Raw genomic sequence first — 17,422 nt, 5'->3', positions numbered from 1 at the left:
AGAAAAATGACAACTAAATGCAATGATTTATTCTGAACTTGATCCTTTTCCTAATAAAGACATTGAGACAATTGGCAATACTCAAATGGAGTCTGATGATTAGGTAGCAGTATATATCAAGATTAACCTCCTGACACACATGTCATACAGGAGAACACCTTTACTTGTTTAAAAATAAATAAAAAGTTCATGGGGCTAGGTGGTGGCGCACCTGGTTGAGCACAAGTTACAATGCATAAGGACGTGGGTTCAAGTCCTGTTCCCCATTTGCAGGACAAAAGCTTTGCAACTGGTGAAGCAATGCTGCCGGTGTCTGTCTCTCTTCCTCTCTATTACCCCTTTCCCTTTTGGTTTCTAGCTATCTCTAGCCAATAAATAAATATAAAGATAATAAAAAATAATTTTTAAAACTTCATATTATAAGGGGAGGAGGAAGGTATAGCTTAGTGGTTATGCAAAAGAATTCATGCCTGCAGTTCAATGCCCAGGTTCAATGTCCTGCACCACCATAAGCAAGAGCTGAGCAGTGTTCTAGTAAAATAAATAAATAAATAAATAGGCATATTACCATGTTCAGGGTAATAGAATTTCAGACTGGCAACTTTATCTCTGGTATAAATTTAGGGGAAAAATATTTGTATTGTATTTGCAAAACTTCTGAAAGCCTATAATAACTTACAATTTTAAATGTTTACAAAATAAATGAAAATAATGCAATGGAGACATGTTAAATTACCAGATGAGTTCAGACTGTCACATGCCAGCATTGTATTAAGCAAGCTTCAGTGTCCTGCTTTTAACTCAGGGGCCCATCCACACTCCTGACAGGGTTCTCTGTTTAATCAGACAGTACTGCAGTGCTAGGAGGACAACCTCCTACTCCCTGGTATTGCCTTCGAATACCAAATATGCAACCACTCACTGGAATGGAGCATGTCATCAACCACTGCCATATGCCAGGGCATCCCTGGCAGTTCCAGGCCATAAGCTACAAAAAGAGAACTGGCCAACAGTAAATGTTCTGACCGATTCATTCTTCATGCCTTTGTCAGTGTGAAACAAGAACAGAGTGGTGAGAGAAACCAGCTGCACAACCACTCAAAAACAAGGGAATTAGCTGCTCCATCTCACAACTGCACAGGACTTCTCCCCATCTCCAGTTCCACACAACCCATACAAAGGAAAGGAGCTATAGACTCCTAGCTCCCCAGACGAAGCCAAATTCCCACTGCACACATTGTAGTGCCACCACATATCTCCTCCACAGTAGCCTTGGCAACACACATCATGATATGTGGATCTGTGTGATGATTTGACTAACATTTTCCTCCTCTACTGGACTGTGGAGTCCTGAAGAGCCAGATCTGAGTATGTTCACAAACATCCCAGGGGCTCACATTAGATGAACACTTCAGGAATAAATTATCACACAGGTGGGTAGATGCATGGGAGGAAGAGCTGGATGGACCGACTGACTGATGGATGGATGCAAGGGTGGGTGAGTGGTTGGGTAAAAGGGCCAGTGCATGATGGGTGGACCAGTGGAATGGGGAGACAGAATGGGGAATGGGTGCATGGATGGTGGAATGACATGGAGATGGGAGGGGCTGAGGTGAGTGAATGGATGGGGGAGTAAATAGCCAACCTTGGTCGGTCCCAGCTGCCCCACCTGACCTTACCTGCTGCTGCTGAGCCCGGAGGTCTCCGATCTCCTTCTGGTCTTCCTCATGCAGCCGCTTCATATCCTCCCATGACTGCTGTAGCAGGTTCCGTTCCCGCAGAAGCTGTCCATTCTCCCGCCTCAGCATGTCCATGTCATCCTTCAGCTGGGTCTGGTCACTCAGGAGCCGGCTGTGGAGTGTACTGAAATCCCCACACACACACATAATGAGCCAAGATAGCCTTCAACCCCCACCACAAGGCCCCACCAGCCCCTCTGGGTTCCATGTATTCCCAGCAGACCAGATAGCAGCTAACAGCAACCAGCTCAGCTCAGAAGCAAGGCAAAGCCTGATGCCAGAAAGATCCAAACCTTCTTAAATATATGACAGCAACATGTATGAAGGTCAAGGAAAAGAGATACGCCTCTGGTATAGACCTGATGCCTCATAGTACCAGGAGACTGAGTACATGTTCCAGCTGCCTCTCCTGTAGTAGGAGCCATAGCAAAGCCTGTGGACAGTTGTCCAAAAGCCTAGTGAACAGCCCCATATTCTAATCTACTTCCCTCCCTCCTCTGCCTCTGCTGCTGGCCATCAATGATGTGAAGGGTTAACACCTGTCTTTGGGGAGTCGGGCGGTAGCGCAGCAGGTTAAGCGCAAGGACCGGCATAAGGATCCCGGTTCGAGCCCCCAGCTCCCCACCTACAGGGGAGTCGCTTCACAGCCACTGAAGTAGGTCTGCAGGTGTCTATCTTTCTCCTCACCTCTCTGTCTTCCCCTCCTCTCTCCATTTCTCTCTGTCCTATCTAACGATGACAACATCAACAACAACAATAATAACTACAACAACAATGAAAAACAACAAGGGCAACAAAAGGGAAAATAAATATAAAAAATAAAAATAAATTAAAACAAAAAAAAACAGTTGTCTTTGGACAACTGAGGTCCAAAGACACAAACCCAGTTGCTGAAGAACTCTATGACTTGTTGTGTGGCAGAAACAAAAACAGATTCACAAACCCTGGCTCCAAATTCAGGAATAAAAAGAAGGGAGTCCTAGGAAGTAGAGCAATGAATAAAGCACTGGATTCATAGTGTGAGAAATGAAAAGAAGGGCAAGAGGCAGTTAGTTCTGTGGATGCTGAGAGCCCCTGTCAGGCAGGCCCAACTCACTGGTAGAAGTCGGTCTCCTTGGCCACCTCCTCACACCTCTTCAAGGCATTGGTGTGCTGGTTTTGCAGGCTCTGCAGGTCCGACATGGCCCGTACACACTGGATCTTCAGCCTCTCGTAATCAGGATTCAGCCTATGGTAGGGCCTGACCCAGACAGGAAACAATCTCTTAAACACAGGATGACACTAACAAAGGACATCTCTCCCCTGGGAATCATGTCCTGGGTCACTTTAACCCTGTGGCTCCCAAACACAGAGCTCTGCATCATAACCACCTGTGTGATTGTTATACCAGAAGTCCTGGCCTCATGCAGACCAACAGAAAGTAGTCTTCTGGGTGGATTGAACCAGGACTGCTCAAGTCACCTGCATGATCTGGACAGCTGAAAAGGTCCCATCATCTTGTTCTCTAGAAGCTTCCAGAAAGGTACACTAAAGGCCTTCACATAGTGAGACTACCAGAACCCTATAAGGAAACTGCTTCTCTCTTTAGAACAGTGATCATCAGTCATGGTTGCATGTTAAGGTACTATGGCCCAGATACATTACATCCAAACCTTTGAGAGTAAGACTTGCACGTCAGGACTGCTTTTTCAAAACTCCATATGGGATTTCAATGTGCAGTCAAGTCTGAGAACAGCAGTTGTTCGAGTGCAGTTGGGATTCTGAACTTAAAGCAATGATATTACCTAGGAACTCATTAGCACAACAAATTCTAACAAGTTGCCTTAATTCAAAAACTCAGGAGAGGGGCTGAATGGTGGCGCACCTAGTTAAATACACACATAACAGCACGCAAAGACATAGATTCCAGCCTCCAGTCACTACCTGCAGGGGGGAGGCAGCTTTACAAGTAGTGAAATAGTGCCACAGATGTCTTCGCTCTCTCTTTCCCCCTTAATTTTTCTCTATCAATATGCAAAATAATCAAACCCAGGAGAGAGAGGTAACTGGCGCTCTGTATAGTTCCAGTAACAAACTAGAGCAAACACTTCAGGACTGTAATGGCCATATGGTCTCAGAGCAACTGCCCCTTCAACTCTGAGAGCATGAGAGGACCCATAGACAACATGCATGCTAATTCACTGTGTCTTCACTTGTCTTGTCTTTGAGTCATCTGGCTGAGGGACATGACCGTATAAAGGGACCTCAAGGATCAGAGTGTGGGCCAAAAAGACAGCTCACCTAGGAGGACAACTACTTGACCATGTGCATGGCCCGGGATCAAGCCTTCCATATGGAAGTACTGCAACAGTACAGACTTGCTAGCTCTTTCGAAAATAATCAACCAGGAGCTATGAGGTCTCAAAAGTATTAGGCCCCAGAGAAAAGGGGAGGGGAGGGGGAAGGGGAAGAAGGAGGAGGAGGGGAGGGGAGGGGAAGGGGATAGATGGCCTCAGACCTTGCAATCTTGATGCTGAGCCCAGAGGAAACTTATTCAGCATGGGGCACACACCCTTAGTGGTCTTAAAGAAAATATTAGGTCAGTTTCATCCCCCCTCAGAGTTCCAACCTGCATCAGCTAGAAGGACAAACTACTCTGAGCCTCTCTCCCTCCTCCATGCCTTTTTGGATTGTGCAGGTGGGTAAAGACGCCCCGTTCTCCTCTACTCCATGAGCCTCCCTCCCCTGGTGTCTAGCACTAACTCCCAACAAAAGAAGCACTGAGAGACTTTCTTTAAAAGCTGCTTGAAATAGATCCTTCCCAAAACATACGTGTGGCAACCAACAATTAACAGACTCACAGACCACACAAAAGACTAGTCAACAACAAAGCAGGCTTGGGCAGGAGTAGATAACATAATGGTTATGTAAAGACACTCTCATGCCTCCAAAGTCCCAGGTTCAATCCCCTGTACCACCATAAGCCAGAGTTGAGCAGTGCCCTGGTTAAAAAAAGAAAAAGGAGTCGAGTGGTAGCACAGCGAGTTAAGTGCAGGTGGCACAAAGTGCAAGGACCAGTGTAAGGATCCTGGTTTGAGCCCCCAGCTCCCCATCTGCAAGGGAGTCGCTTCACAGGTGGTGAAGCAGGTCTGCAGGTGTCTATCTTTCTCTCCCCCCTCTGTCCTCCCTTCCTCTCTCCATTTCTCTCTGTCCTATCCAGCAATGACGACAACAGTAAAAACAACAATAATAACTACAACAATAAAACAACAAGGGCAACAAAAGGGAATAAATAAATATTTTTTAAAAATTTAAAAATAAAGGAGAAATAAAGGTAAAAAATAAATAAATAAATAAATAAAATGTAGCAGCCTTAGGGAAACAGTGGCACATGCACACAGATGGGGGGGGGGGGGCGGTGAGTGCTTCTGAGAGCCCAGCAGTGGGGTGGCTATCTGTATTAGGGCAGGGGTTACACACAGCAGCACACAGGGAATAAAGAGGAAAAGGTATTGTGTTGGGACTGGAAGGCAGAAGCCTAGGAAAAGAGAGTGGCGAGCTTGAAATCATCAAACCAACCAACGAGGAGGAAGCAGAGTGAAACCAGGCTCCTCTAGTAGCTGCTAAGACCAGCCATCAAACTGATTGTCTGCAAAGCCAATATAAAGGCTACAGGCTGGCCACAGGATCTTCTGGCACAGACATAAGCACTCACAGGGTGGGTGCTTGGGACACTAAGCCCTGCCTGTTGGGCCTCGGTAGGGAGCAGACACCACCACTACCTCTTATCAAAGGCTGTCCCGTGACTTGCAAAGGCCAGGCGTTTCCTCAGCTCATTCCTCTCCCGGGTCATCAGCCGAAGCTGAATGGAGAGGTTCTCCACCTTCTCGTTCACTTGTCGGTCGGTGAGGAGGGGTGGTGGGGACGGTGCCTTCCCAGTGGTGCCTGGAGGGAAAAAAAATAATGAGGGAGTTGAGTTCGGACAACCTTCCCCAGCCAGGCACTCCTCGGAGCTACTGCTGGTGCTAGCAACTCTACCAAGCTTACCAAGCAGAACCCCCTCCACAGACAACACTACGTAAGAGAAGGAACATTTAGAGACTCGTGCTCAGGCAGTCTGGCTCTAGCATCCACCCACTACCCTGGTACTAGCTAAGGATCCTAAAAAACCCACCTTCTCTCCAACCCTGCTTAGACACCTTAAGGATGAAACTATTTTGGTCCACAGTAACTGCATACAAACCCAGTCTGCAAATACCAGCTGTCTGTCTCTGTCACCCACCTTGGACATGGAAAGGATAAACTGAGTCCTGAGCAAGAGCCAAAAGGCACAGCTCAAGGAAGAAAGCACAGCTGGGACCTACAGCAGCTCCTGCTCACTGAGACACTGAGACAGTGACGGCTGGCTCTAAAGCTGGAGCCCAGGGTCATAGCCCGCCCTTCCCTGATAAGAGCTGGACACTGCATAGCTTCCTTTTCCAAGCTGTACAACTCCCTGAAGGACCTGCCCAACCAGCCCAGCCCAGATGTGTGGGCTCAGAGGAGACTGTCGGGGAGGGCTGCTCACCGGTAAGATAAGTGTGATGTGATGTAGGTAAGTCTGGAGCCTTGCAGTGCCCAGCCCAGCCCAGGTCCTAATCACCTGCCCCCAGGACTAAAGTGTTCCAAAGTAAACCCCATGTCTTGTGCTGTTGCGAAGGACAAACCAGCTATTTTGACCAGATCCAAATCTGTTTCTTGGAAAAAAGCACCTCCCTCAGATGCCATGTGAAAAAAAGGGTTGCTTTTTTTTTTTTTCTCTCTCTCTCTCTCTCTCTTTATGGTACTTTTATATTGAATTATCTATTTGTCTGAGGTCTCCTCTAGTCCTCTGAGAGCCTCTGAAGGGTTCCAGGGGATCAACAGTAACTATCCCACTTCATGGATGTAATCTGCAGGCTGCCTCAGTATTTGCTATTCCCAGTAAACTAGGATGTGCAAAGGGAAAGATGCACTGTCCTGACCTCCACCCCCAGCTGAGCCACACTGGCTGACTGTTCTTGCAAACCATGTGCTCCCCATGAGTACAGAGAATTCAACAGTGTGGGTGATAAGTTAGCCCATGCTCCGAGGTAGCAATGGCAGGCTATCCAATGTTGGTTAGCCACCTACGTGAATAAACCTAGGGCACCCTGAAATCCATGTTATTTTTTTTGTTTTAAGATTTTATTTATTTATTAATGAGAAAGACAGGAGGAGAGAAAGAACCAGGTATCACTCTGGTACATGTGCTGCCGGGAATTGAACTCGGGACCCCATGCTTGCGAATCCAGTGCTTTATCTACTGCGCCACCTCCTGGACCACTGTGTTACTTTTTTTTAAGAGATGCCTCACTGCCCCTCCCCCTTCTCGCCTCCTCCTCCTCCCCCTTCTCCTCCCCCTCCAGAGCACTACTTAGCTCAGGCTTATAACAGTGCTGGGGATTAAACCTGGGACCTTTGGTGCCTCAGACATGAAAGTCTTTTAGCGTAACTATTATGTCATCACTCCAGCCATTGTTTTTTTGTTTGTTTCTTTGTTTTTTTAATGAAGTGCCAACAAAAGAACCCACTGACTTGTACCTGCGCAATCTTGCTGACCATCCTCCCTAGTCCAGTTTTTCTTTTATATCCTTAGAGAAAGAGAGACGAGGGCAGGGAGCACCCCTGTACCACCCACTGGTGCTGTCTCTGGTGTTCCCGTGTGGTGTGGAGGATCAAATCCAAGGCCTCAAACATACGCTTCCCTATTGAGCTATCTCCTAGCCCTTGAAATGCACGTTCCTTGGAAGGGACCACCATGGGTGGGGTGAGATGCATACACATATACACAGGTGTGAAATGACACCCTGAAATCTTATAATTTTGAAAATCAATGTTAAGTCAATTATTTTTTTAAAAAAATCATAACAACTAGAATTTCTGTGCTCAAGGCCAGACCTCTGGGGTCAGAATGATCATGGGTGGGGGTGGCGCCTGGATCCAACATCCCTCTAAGCATCTCTCCTCCCCACTTGGCTCTCCTGCAAAGCCTGAAGCACCTTCCTCAACTTGGATCACCTTTTCCCCAGAAGCCCAGGACCCTCAACCTTGCCCCTAGGAGTTCTGGGAAGCAGGCTGATAACAGCTCTGTGTAGATGTGCAACTCCTTCCTCTTCTGGCAAATGAAGTAACTTTTACAAGCCTTAGCCCAAGGCCACCTCTACCATTGTCATCTGATGTGCGGTAAGTTACCCAATCCTCTGGACAAGTGGGGCTTCCTAGACACAGGTTCAAGGACGACAGATCACCCTCTAGCCCCCTCTGGGGGGAGAGGGGGTTACCAGTGAATGACTAACAAACCCAAGACTGGGGGGTAGAAAGACTCAACGAGCACCCAGAAGGGAGAGTTTGGGGAACCAGGTGATCGCTCCCATGGTAGAACGCACACTTTGCCACGTGTGAGCATCTAGGTTCTAGCTCTGGACCTCCACAAAGGAGTACTTACTTGCAAGGGGGTAAGTTTAACAAGCAAATGTTCTTGTGGTAGCTCGCCTCTCTGTCTTTCTTTCCTCTTTTATCTCCCTCTGTCTCTCAACCTAGATCAAAGCAAAAGCAAAAAAAAATAAACAAAAAAAAAAAACTGAGGAGCAATGGAGTCCTGCAGGCACAGAGTCCAAGCAATACAGTAAGAAGAAAGAAAAACAGAAACGGGAGATTTTAAGGGGGATGGTGGTTAATGTTCACAGTCACAACCGGCCCATGGTCACCAACAAAGATGTCCCAGGCATTCAATTATGAGTCTCACCACAACCCCAGAGAAAGCTATTAACATTATCATCCCCATTTTGCAGGTAAGAGAACTGAAGCCAAGACAAGTTAGGTAACAGACTGAAAACTCCAAGACAAACACCCAGTGGTGTCCTGGGATGCAAGCCAGGCACCTGGACTCATGATCTTCACCACCTGCCTGTTGCCACCCACACAACTGTGAGTAAGTAGCAGTTACTTGGTGCCTGGCAGATTCTGAAATACTTTCCATATGCATTATTCCATTCAACCTCCTTGAAGATGATACTGCTATTATTTCCATTTCAAAGATGAGGGGCGGGGGATGCCTTATCAAAATAAAGTAACATGGCCGGCTCGCAGCCAGTAAGTGGTTGCACTGAGTTTCCTTCCCAATCTGACCCAAGGCCCAAGGTCATATAACTTAAAAATTCATCATCTTTTGATCTTCAGACCCTTTTACAATCTTTAAAAATAATTTAAGACTCCAAAGAGTTTAAAACATTAAAAAAAATTCAAGTGTTTTTGTTTACACAGGTTATATCTAAGGATAACTACAGATTAGAAATTAAAACTAGGAAAGAGTCAAAAGTTCCAAAATATTTAGGTGGGCAAGATGTTCATCTTAGTGGCTTGGGAGGTGGCACAGTGAATAAATCATCAGAGCCTCACACAAGAATCACTAGAAAAGAGAGAGAGAGAGAGAGAGAGAATGTGTGTGTGTGTGTGTGTGTATGTGTGTGTGTCAAAGTAATGCTCTGGTTCTCTCTCCCTCCATCTATCTCTCCCTTTCTCACTCTCCTTCCTTCTAATTAGTAAATAAATAAATGAATAATAAATAAATAAATAAATCCGAACAGAGAGTGTGTCTGCTTTGTCATATGTGCAACCCAGGATAAGCCCGGCCCACTGCCACACTGCAGAAACCAGTGTTGCGGTGTCTTCCTTTCAGTCACCCTCTATCTCTTATCAGAAAAAGTCAGCATGGAGTTGTAAAGCCCAGTAAGAAAGAGTTACAAAATATCTACCAATCTGGAAATAACCAAAAATACTATTCCTATCCTGGCAAAACAAAGCAGTCCAGAGTCACACTGTTTTGCATCTTTGTAACACTGAGGCCTGATTTAACAGAGTTGACTCTCACACCTGTGCAATATATCACACAGCATGGATGGAACATAGCCAAGCTAGTCTTGGCCTCACCAGCCTCCTGGAAAGAGGGGAGAGGGAATCTCTCTTCGTACTTAACCTCAGGGGTGAAGAAGCATTTGGAAGATAAAGTAATCCTCCATCCAAATGGCTGCAGAATTCCCCAAATGGACATTGAGAAGGTCTGAATGTCCATAATGAGAAAGTTCACAACTTCACAGCAAACATATATAATCTTTCCCCATAAAATGATTCTCTGTGCTGAGTTATAAATCTGTCTCTGTTTCCCACACTGATCCCAGTTTTATCCTAAGGTCTACAAGGTACAAATGCAATTCTGTTTCCACATACCAGACCTGCAAGTATTTGAAGACAAAACTACCAAGTCCTTTTATCACTTCACCCCAGTCAGAATAGCTGTGACAATACCTAATTCTAGCAAGGATGCAAAGAAACTGAATCTCTCTCTCTCTCTCTCTCTTATTTATTTATTTTTACATTACAGAATTACATGTAGGGGTTTGAATCCATACCATTCCCACCACCAGGGTTCTGAATCTTCAGTCTCCTCACTGCAATCCACCACAGTTCCCCTAACGTAGATATGGGCCATCATCTCTACAACTATCTGTCCACGTTTATATATAATTGTCCCCTTTTTTTTCTCCTGATTCAATCCTCTCTTCTCCTTCAAGCCACTCATGACAACATAGCTACCTCCATATGTCCCTCTCCTTTTCCTTCTCTCTCACTCTCTCTCTGGGTGCTGATGGAGCTGGAGTGCAGAGTCCTCTTATCTCCTTCTTATCACTTCTCCCCTGCTGGGAGTATGGATCAAGATTAAGACACTGAAACTCTCAAACACTGATGGCCAGAATCTGAAATTAGCAAATACTTTAGAGAATACATTAGCAGGCTTTTTGTTTGTTTTTGTTTTTTAAAGAAAGTGAATTTAAATATGCTCCTTCCATACCAACTAGTAACCCCACTCTTTTGTATTTACACAAAAGAAATAAAAATTATATACACACAGTTTGTTCACAGTAACTGTTGAATGAATAAACATTACATTTCATCCAATAGAATACTGCATGGTGATAAAAAGGAAGAGACGGGGGGGGGGGCAGTAGCACAGCGGGTTAAACGCACATGGCGCAAAGCCATGTGTGACTGGCTAAAAGACATGGCTCATGAACCACCACCACCACCCCATCACTGCAACCACAGTGAATGAACATTTTAAATAACAAGTAAAATGCAAACTGACTTCAAGTGTATTGTCCACACATATCAGGCATGTCTTCTCAACAACTCTCAGCCTGTATATCTGTTCTAGATTCAAATGAGAAATGTGAACTCTTTCTAAAGCAGAAACCCACTTGAGAAGGATTGCTGTCCAGATGGGATTCAAGGGAGCTAAGGGATTTGATCTGGATTAAAATGACCCCCAAACAGTGCTGGATCTTGGCGCAATTAGGAGCAAATCAGAACTGGAGCAAAGGGACAAATGAGACCTTTGTACCATCTCAAGACCTGCCTCTTCCACGTTCTTCACCCTGGCTGGTGCCACCAATCACCAGACAGTGAGCAGCTTGGCAGCTAGATGAGATGGTCTACTCCATCATAAGCCCACTGTCCTTAGCCCCAATTTCCACTATGTTCCATCTGACTTGAAGACTGCCTTCTCATAAGTCTGCTTCAATGCCCTGTGCCAAAAGCCAAGGAGACAAATGATGCTAGTCAAAAACAGCCCAGTAGATTAGAGATGTCCAAGGTATCTCCAGGTCCTGCTTGTCAGGAGGGAAAATAAATAGTAATAAAACATGGTCGGGGAGGGAGACATGGCATAATGGCTACACAAACAGACTCTAGTGCTTAACGCTCTCTCTCAGGTCTCTGGTTCAGTCCCCCATACCACCGAAGCCAGAACTGGGGAAAAGAAAAAATTAAATTAAATTAAATTAAAAATAACCACCATGGTCAGCAGAGGCAACCCACCCAGACCTACTGAATCAGAAGCCTTGGGGGTTTCTGGCACTCTTCTCCAGATGACTCTGATACCTGATAAAATCAGAGAACTATCTGGTCTGGATCAAAGTTGCATTTGCTAGGGTTAAGTGGTGGTCTTCTCCCTCATTTCAGACCTAGCCCCTAATGAAATACAATGAGGGTCCCTCTCCTAACCATGGGGACCTACAGTGACATCCTCATTGGCCAGGCAGTATAGGACCACAGCACAGTTTCTCCCAGGATCTAGAATGAAAAGGGGTTAGGTTCCATCTGGGCAGCTGCAGCCTTGCCTAGCTCCCAGATCTCCCAGGGAAACTACCCTCTCCCAAATCCTTGACTCAAAAGTCTGCTCTGCAGAAACCCAAACCAAATCATGGTGATAGCCAACTGCTGACCAACTGCTCCTGAGTCAGAACACCATTCCTGGGAGATCCAACTTAAGGGCGACCTCTCCCATGAACTTTACTTAGACATTTCTCATCAGAATCAGCTGCTGGTTCCCCTGATGTCTTTCTGCTTTATATAGAGCAGAAGAGGCAACTGTTGCCTCTCCAGTACTATGGTCTAAATGGTGATGTTCATTCAAATTCTTTTTTTTTTTAATATTTATTTTATTTATTTATTCCCTTTTGTTGCCCTTGTTGTTTTATTGTTGTAGTTATTATTGTTGTCGTTGTTGGATAGGACAGAGAGAAATGGAGAGAGGAGGGGAAGACAGAGAGAAGGAGAGAAAGACAGACACCTGCAGACCTGCTTCACCGCCTGTGAAGCGACTCCCCTGCAGGTGGGGAACCGGGGTTTGAACCGGGATCCTTATGCCGGTCCTTGTGCTTTGCGCCACCTGCGCTTAACCCGCTGTGCTACAGCCCGGCTCCCATTCAAATTCTTGTACTTAAAATCTTAAACCCTCAAGGGATTATGGGATGGGGACTTTATATAATTAGGCCCTAGAAATGGAGACCTTACTAATGGGATTACAGCTTCTTATAAGAGACCCCCAGAGAATCCTCTCACACCTGCTATTTGAGGACAGAGTGCAAAGACACACTCTTTGAGCCAGAAAGAAAGCCTCTCAGGAGACAGAGTCTGTCTTGTTTTTGTAAGTATTACTAGTCTTTTTTAGAGACAGAAATGAAGAGGGGAGGGGAGAGAGAGACCTGCAGCACTGTTTCATTGCCCATGCAGTTTTCACCTCTAGATACAGGTGGGAACCTGGGGGTTGAACCTGGGTCCTTATACATGTACTGTGTATGCTTTACCAGGTGTGCCACTGCCTGGAGCCTTCAGTTTCTGTCTTGATCAAAGAACTCCTATACTTTAGAACTCCTGAATGGTTGCAAGCAATTCTTTTAGCTTTATAGACCTGAGCACTGATTGTGCCTCACTGCCCACAACTAGGTGGTCTATCTGTCCCATAGTCTGGCCTGATAGAGAAAGCACATCACAGCACTGCTTGCTATGTGGCCACAAGTAGTTCAGAATACTACTGGCCCCTCCGTCCAAGAGTGAACCAGTTTCAGGTGTGTAGAGACCAATTAGTAAGTCACTTACATGAGGCTCTTTCCAGAGTATTCAAAGATCCAGCTGCACAAAAATTAACTTCCTACAAGCGCCTGAAATTCTGCCATTACTATAAGTTAGGCAGCAAATCTCCTTTCTGGAGCCCTCTTTCAAAGTATAAATATGCCTAGGAAAGGTAACACTTGAGCCTTGAAGTCTTTGAAGTATCAATGTGAATGAGCTTGTTAGATACCTGTCACATCATTATATCTTGTTCCCAAGGGGAACAGGGGACCCCCAGAAGTTGAAGCAAGAAAAAGGTAAAGAGCAGTGCACTTGGGACTCAGAGAATGTCTCCACCCATCCAGGTCAGACAAAGATATAAAACACTGTGTCACGGGTGTCAAATAGAGACACTGCCACCCAGTGGAAGATTCACACGTACATGAGAAGGCTAGCAGACTATTACAACTTTCACACTTTAATGAAATGAAAGCAGGCCAGCCTCACACAGTGTCCAGAGAAACACACATATTTCAGTATGGACTGACTACCTAGAGGCCTCTATCCCTAAGGCAACACACTACCCAGAAGGTTATTCTTGCCTACAAAACAGTCCCCACAAGGGCTAGTCTCATGGTGAGTGGTTACTGCTGATTGCTTAAGCTGTATATTACAAAGCCTGGGGGATCAAAGGTGAAAGAAAGGAGGTCACTGAGAATTCCTATGTCTTGGTAAAGTGAGGAGAAATGGCAAGACATCTGTCTCCCTCCAGCACCCTCCTGCCTTCCTCCATGACAAGGACATACTGCTGATGAACAAAAGCACAAATGGACTCAACACCAGATGATTCCATTCCAGGGCTCTTCTGTTTCATAGTCAGACCCCTAAGCCACCTTGTGCCCTCCTTATAGGAGGGGTGCCCATGAATAGGGGTACTCACCTACACTGCTGAGGGAGCTGCTGCTTTCTGAGTCTGATGGCATGATGGACAAGACACTGTAGGTGGAACCTGGGGACAGAAGGAGAGATTGTGTTACTATCACAACCCATCAACACTGGGTTGAGAACCAAATTTATACTGTACACTAGAAAACCGTCTTCCCTTGTTTTTATGTGGTGTTGCAGATAGAACCCAAGGTCACACACATGTGAGGTGACCGCTTCCCCAGTCCTAAACCAAGGGCCTAAGCAGGAACGCATGAACGCACGACTGGAAGGTCTGTCTTCTTCACCTTTCCAAAACCCTCTGTGTTTCCAGTATTCTACAGCCACCATGGCTAGTAGTTACTCACAACAAGTCGCTCAGCTGGCTTGTTGTGTCGGGGGGGGGGGGGGTGGCAGGTGGTGGTGTGTCTGGAAGAGCACATGTGTCCTCACATGTGCAAGGATGGGGTTCAAGCCCCTAGTCCCCCACATACAAGGACAGAGTTTCCCAAGCAGTCTCTCCTTTTCTATATCTCTCCCTCTCTCCCTCACCCTATCTCTGTCTCTCACCCACTATGAAAAGAAAAAAAGAGGAAAGAAGCAAACAGAAGAAAAATGGCTGCCAGTAAATAGTGGTGGAGTCCTGTGGAATCGAGTTGGCGCCAAGCCTCAGTAATTATGCTAGTGATGGGGGGGGGGGGGGGCATCCCTGGTGATTTCCCTCAGATACTCACAAAGATAATATACAAAATATCTTCATAAAGAACATAAATCAAGTACCTATAAACCACTTGTTCTTTTTGCCTGTTTTGCTCTGACATGTTAACTGTATAAGCTCAGTCCCTAATAATTTAATCAGTGCTCCTTACTAAAAGTTACTCATAACATAAAATTATAAGCAATTACACAGTCATCCAAGTCAAGAAGCAGCACATGGTCCCTTTATTTAAAGATTTATTTTATTGTGGACTGGGAGGTAGCCACTCAGTTAAGTATACACATTTCCATGCTTGAGGACCCAGGGTTGAGCCCCTAGCTCCCCAGCTGCAGGGGGATGCTTCACAAGCAGTGAGGTGGGGTTGTAGGTGTTTCTCTTTCTCTCTCCCTCTCTGTCTTCCTCTCCCCTCTTAATTTCTATTTGTCCTATCTAATAGAAATAAAAAGAGAGGAAAGAAAATAAAAAAAGGAAACAATAGCCACCGGGAACAGTGGATTCATACTGCAGACACAAAGGCCCAGCAATAAACCCTGGTGGCAATTAAAAAAAGAAGAGAAAGAAATAAATAAGTAGAAAAAAGATTTATCTTACTTATGTCATATGGGGTACATAAAAGTATTTCACAAGATGGGAAGGGAGAGAAGGGAAGAGGAGGGAGGGAGGAGCCAGAGCATCATTCTGGAATATGCAACAGCAGAGATGGAACCAGGATGTTCAGCATACAATTCCTGAACTCTAACAGCTTGAACTATTTCTCCAGATACTTTTTCTTTTCCCTTCTGTTCTCCAGCACATTGTAACTCCCAGGTATAGACACACCATCACCATCTTCTCTGAACACAAGCATTTTGAAAGTCAGGATGTGATATGCTTTGCACCAAAAAGATAAAAATAAGTAAATAAATAAATAAATAAGTATAAAAACTCTAGGTCAGGAAACCATCTTTGAGCAAATTGCTTCAGTGTTCAGAAATGTTTTCTGATCTGTCAAATAAAGAGATTGGCCGGAAGGTTTGTAAAATCTACTTCTTCCATTTCAGTGACTACATTGTCCTTGAATTAATGGAGATAGAAGGTGTGCTTGGCTTTTACCAAGGCAATATATGACACAAAAATTGAGAGGGGAGGTAAGCCTCCTTGGACATTTCTTTAAAATGCACAGCATGTAGAGATGGTAGGTTAAGTAAAGCAGGGTAATGGGAGAAATGCAGTGCACTGCTCTTAGGGCCAAAAGAACTAGAGCGGCCTGGGAGGTGGCATAGCAGGTAGAGCACTAGACTGGCACACCCAACATCCTGAGTTTGGTCCTCAGCATCACATATGCCAGGGCGATGCTTTGGTTCTCTTTTTCTCATAAATACACTTAACATCAAACTAATGAAAACTACAGTGAGGAAATGTTACGTGCTGGGAAGTAGGTGAAGCAGAGATAGACTTTTTGCAACACACTTTTGAACGAGTCTTGGCATCTTAGTGTCAGAAAGCCAACAAGAACTAATGAGATCCTAGACTCCAGAACCAGAACTGTGGGGCAAAATTTAAGGAGCTTTCTCCTGCCTCCACTCCTGACTAACTCAATACCAGCCCGTCCTCAGGAGAGAAGGAAGACAGATTATGAGATGCACCGTGGGAAGCAGGGAAAGGAGGAGGCAAGCTTATTGGGAGCAGGAGGGAGAAGACCATCAGGAGAAACCCCAGGAGGAGGAACGGACTGTGGAGAAGGCAGAGAAGGCGATGAAGACCACCCAGGGAGAGCAGAAAGGACATTCTTCATATAAGGACATCCAGGTGAGCTGGCAGATGCAGGCAAATGATGGCAGAAAAGAAAAAGGGAAGTGATAAAGGCAAGAGCTAGTACAGTGGCCAGAAAAGACTGGTGGCCTCATTATTGTATTTTCTGAGCTATCTGAAGAGCCTCTGGATGTTTAGTGTGTATTAAAGAGCATGACAGGTGTTTTGTCTTCAAAAAGAACTGTCAGAGGGATTCAATGTTCAATATGGCCTCTGGCAGCATAACTAGGAAAAAAAACAGGTAAATGCTAGTGAAAGCTGCAGGTCAGGATGGCCTACCAGTCAGTGCCGCTGGGTAGAAGGTGGGGAACTGGGCAGGTTGGGGGGCCTGGTGTGTAGCTGACAAGACTGTCATGGGTTGGGGGGGGGGTTGCATATCATTTGAAGTGATAAGAACCTGAAAACCCTGTTCAGCCTAAAGTTCCTTAATTTTGTTTTTAAAAAAAAAAAAACATGTTTAAGAAATGCCTCCCATATTTCAAGCTCAGCCCACACTATTTGCTTTGCTGCCCATTCACTGTCTCTATGTGTCTGTCTCAACAAAACATGGAGCACCAGGAACTTTTCAAATCAGCTCTTGTCCCATCTCATAAACAATGGATGCTGCTGAAAGAGCTGTGAAATAAAACCATGCAATTCAGGCAAGTCACTGGTTTCTTCAAGAATACAACACAGATAAGGGGAGAAAAGAATATGACATAATGCCATTTTCTTGATTCTCTTTTTCTTTCACAGGGTCAAGGAAAACTAATTGACTAGTATGTTGGTGAGCTGCTTTCCCAAGCACCCACTCAGAAAAGCAGGAACAAATAAACTCCCCCAC

At 45.3% G+C, this 17,422-nt stretch overlaps 1 protein-coding gene across 6 annotated transcripts in view; it reads right to left on the bottom strand.

Annotated features, from left to right (window-relative positions):
- Positions 1–17,422, bottom strand: part of DLG5 (discs large MAGUK scaffold protein 5) — a 153,611-nt gene that overhangs the window by 70,137 nt on the left and 66,052 nt on the right. For 3 of the 6 annotated variants that reach the window (XM_060205776.1, XM_007539395.3, XM_060205932.1), the window contains exons 2-5: positions 14,107–14,175; positions 5,501–5,663; positions 2,836–2,979; positions 1,680–1,863 (exon numbers count right to left, since the gene is read on the bottom strand). In XM_060205776.1, coding sequence (XP_060061759.1) covers positions 1,680–1,863; positions 2,836–2,979; positions 5,501–5,663; positions 14,107–14,175 — 560 coding nt within the window. Of the gene's footprint in view, positions 1–1,679; positions 1,864–2,835; positions 2,980–5,500; positions 5,664–6,000; positions 6,131–14,106; positions 14,176–17,422 lie in introns of those variants that run through there. The other 3 variants (XM_060205833.1, XM_060205987.1, XM_060206031.1) reach the window with 2 other exon arrangements.

The sequence above is a fragment of the Erinaceus europaeus genome, chromosome 1 (genome assembly GCF_950295315.1).
Source record: "Erinaceus europaeus chromosome 1, mEriEur2.1, whole genome shotgun sequence".
Classification (NCBI taxonomy): domain Eukaryota; kingdom Metazoa; phylum Chordata; class Mammalia; order Eulipotyphla; family Erinaceidae; genus Erinaceus; species Erinaceus europaeus.
The sequence above is the reverse complement of the archived record's forward strand: the minus strand, read 5'-3'. Positions and strand labels throughout refer to the sequence as shown.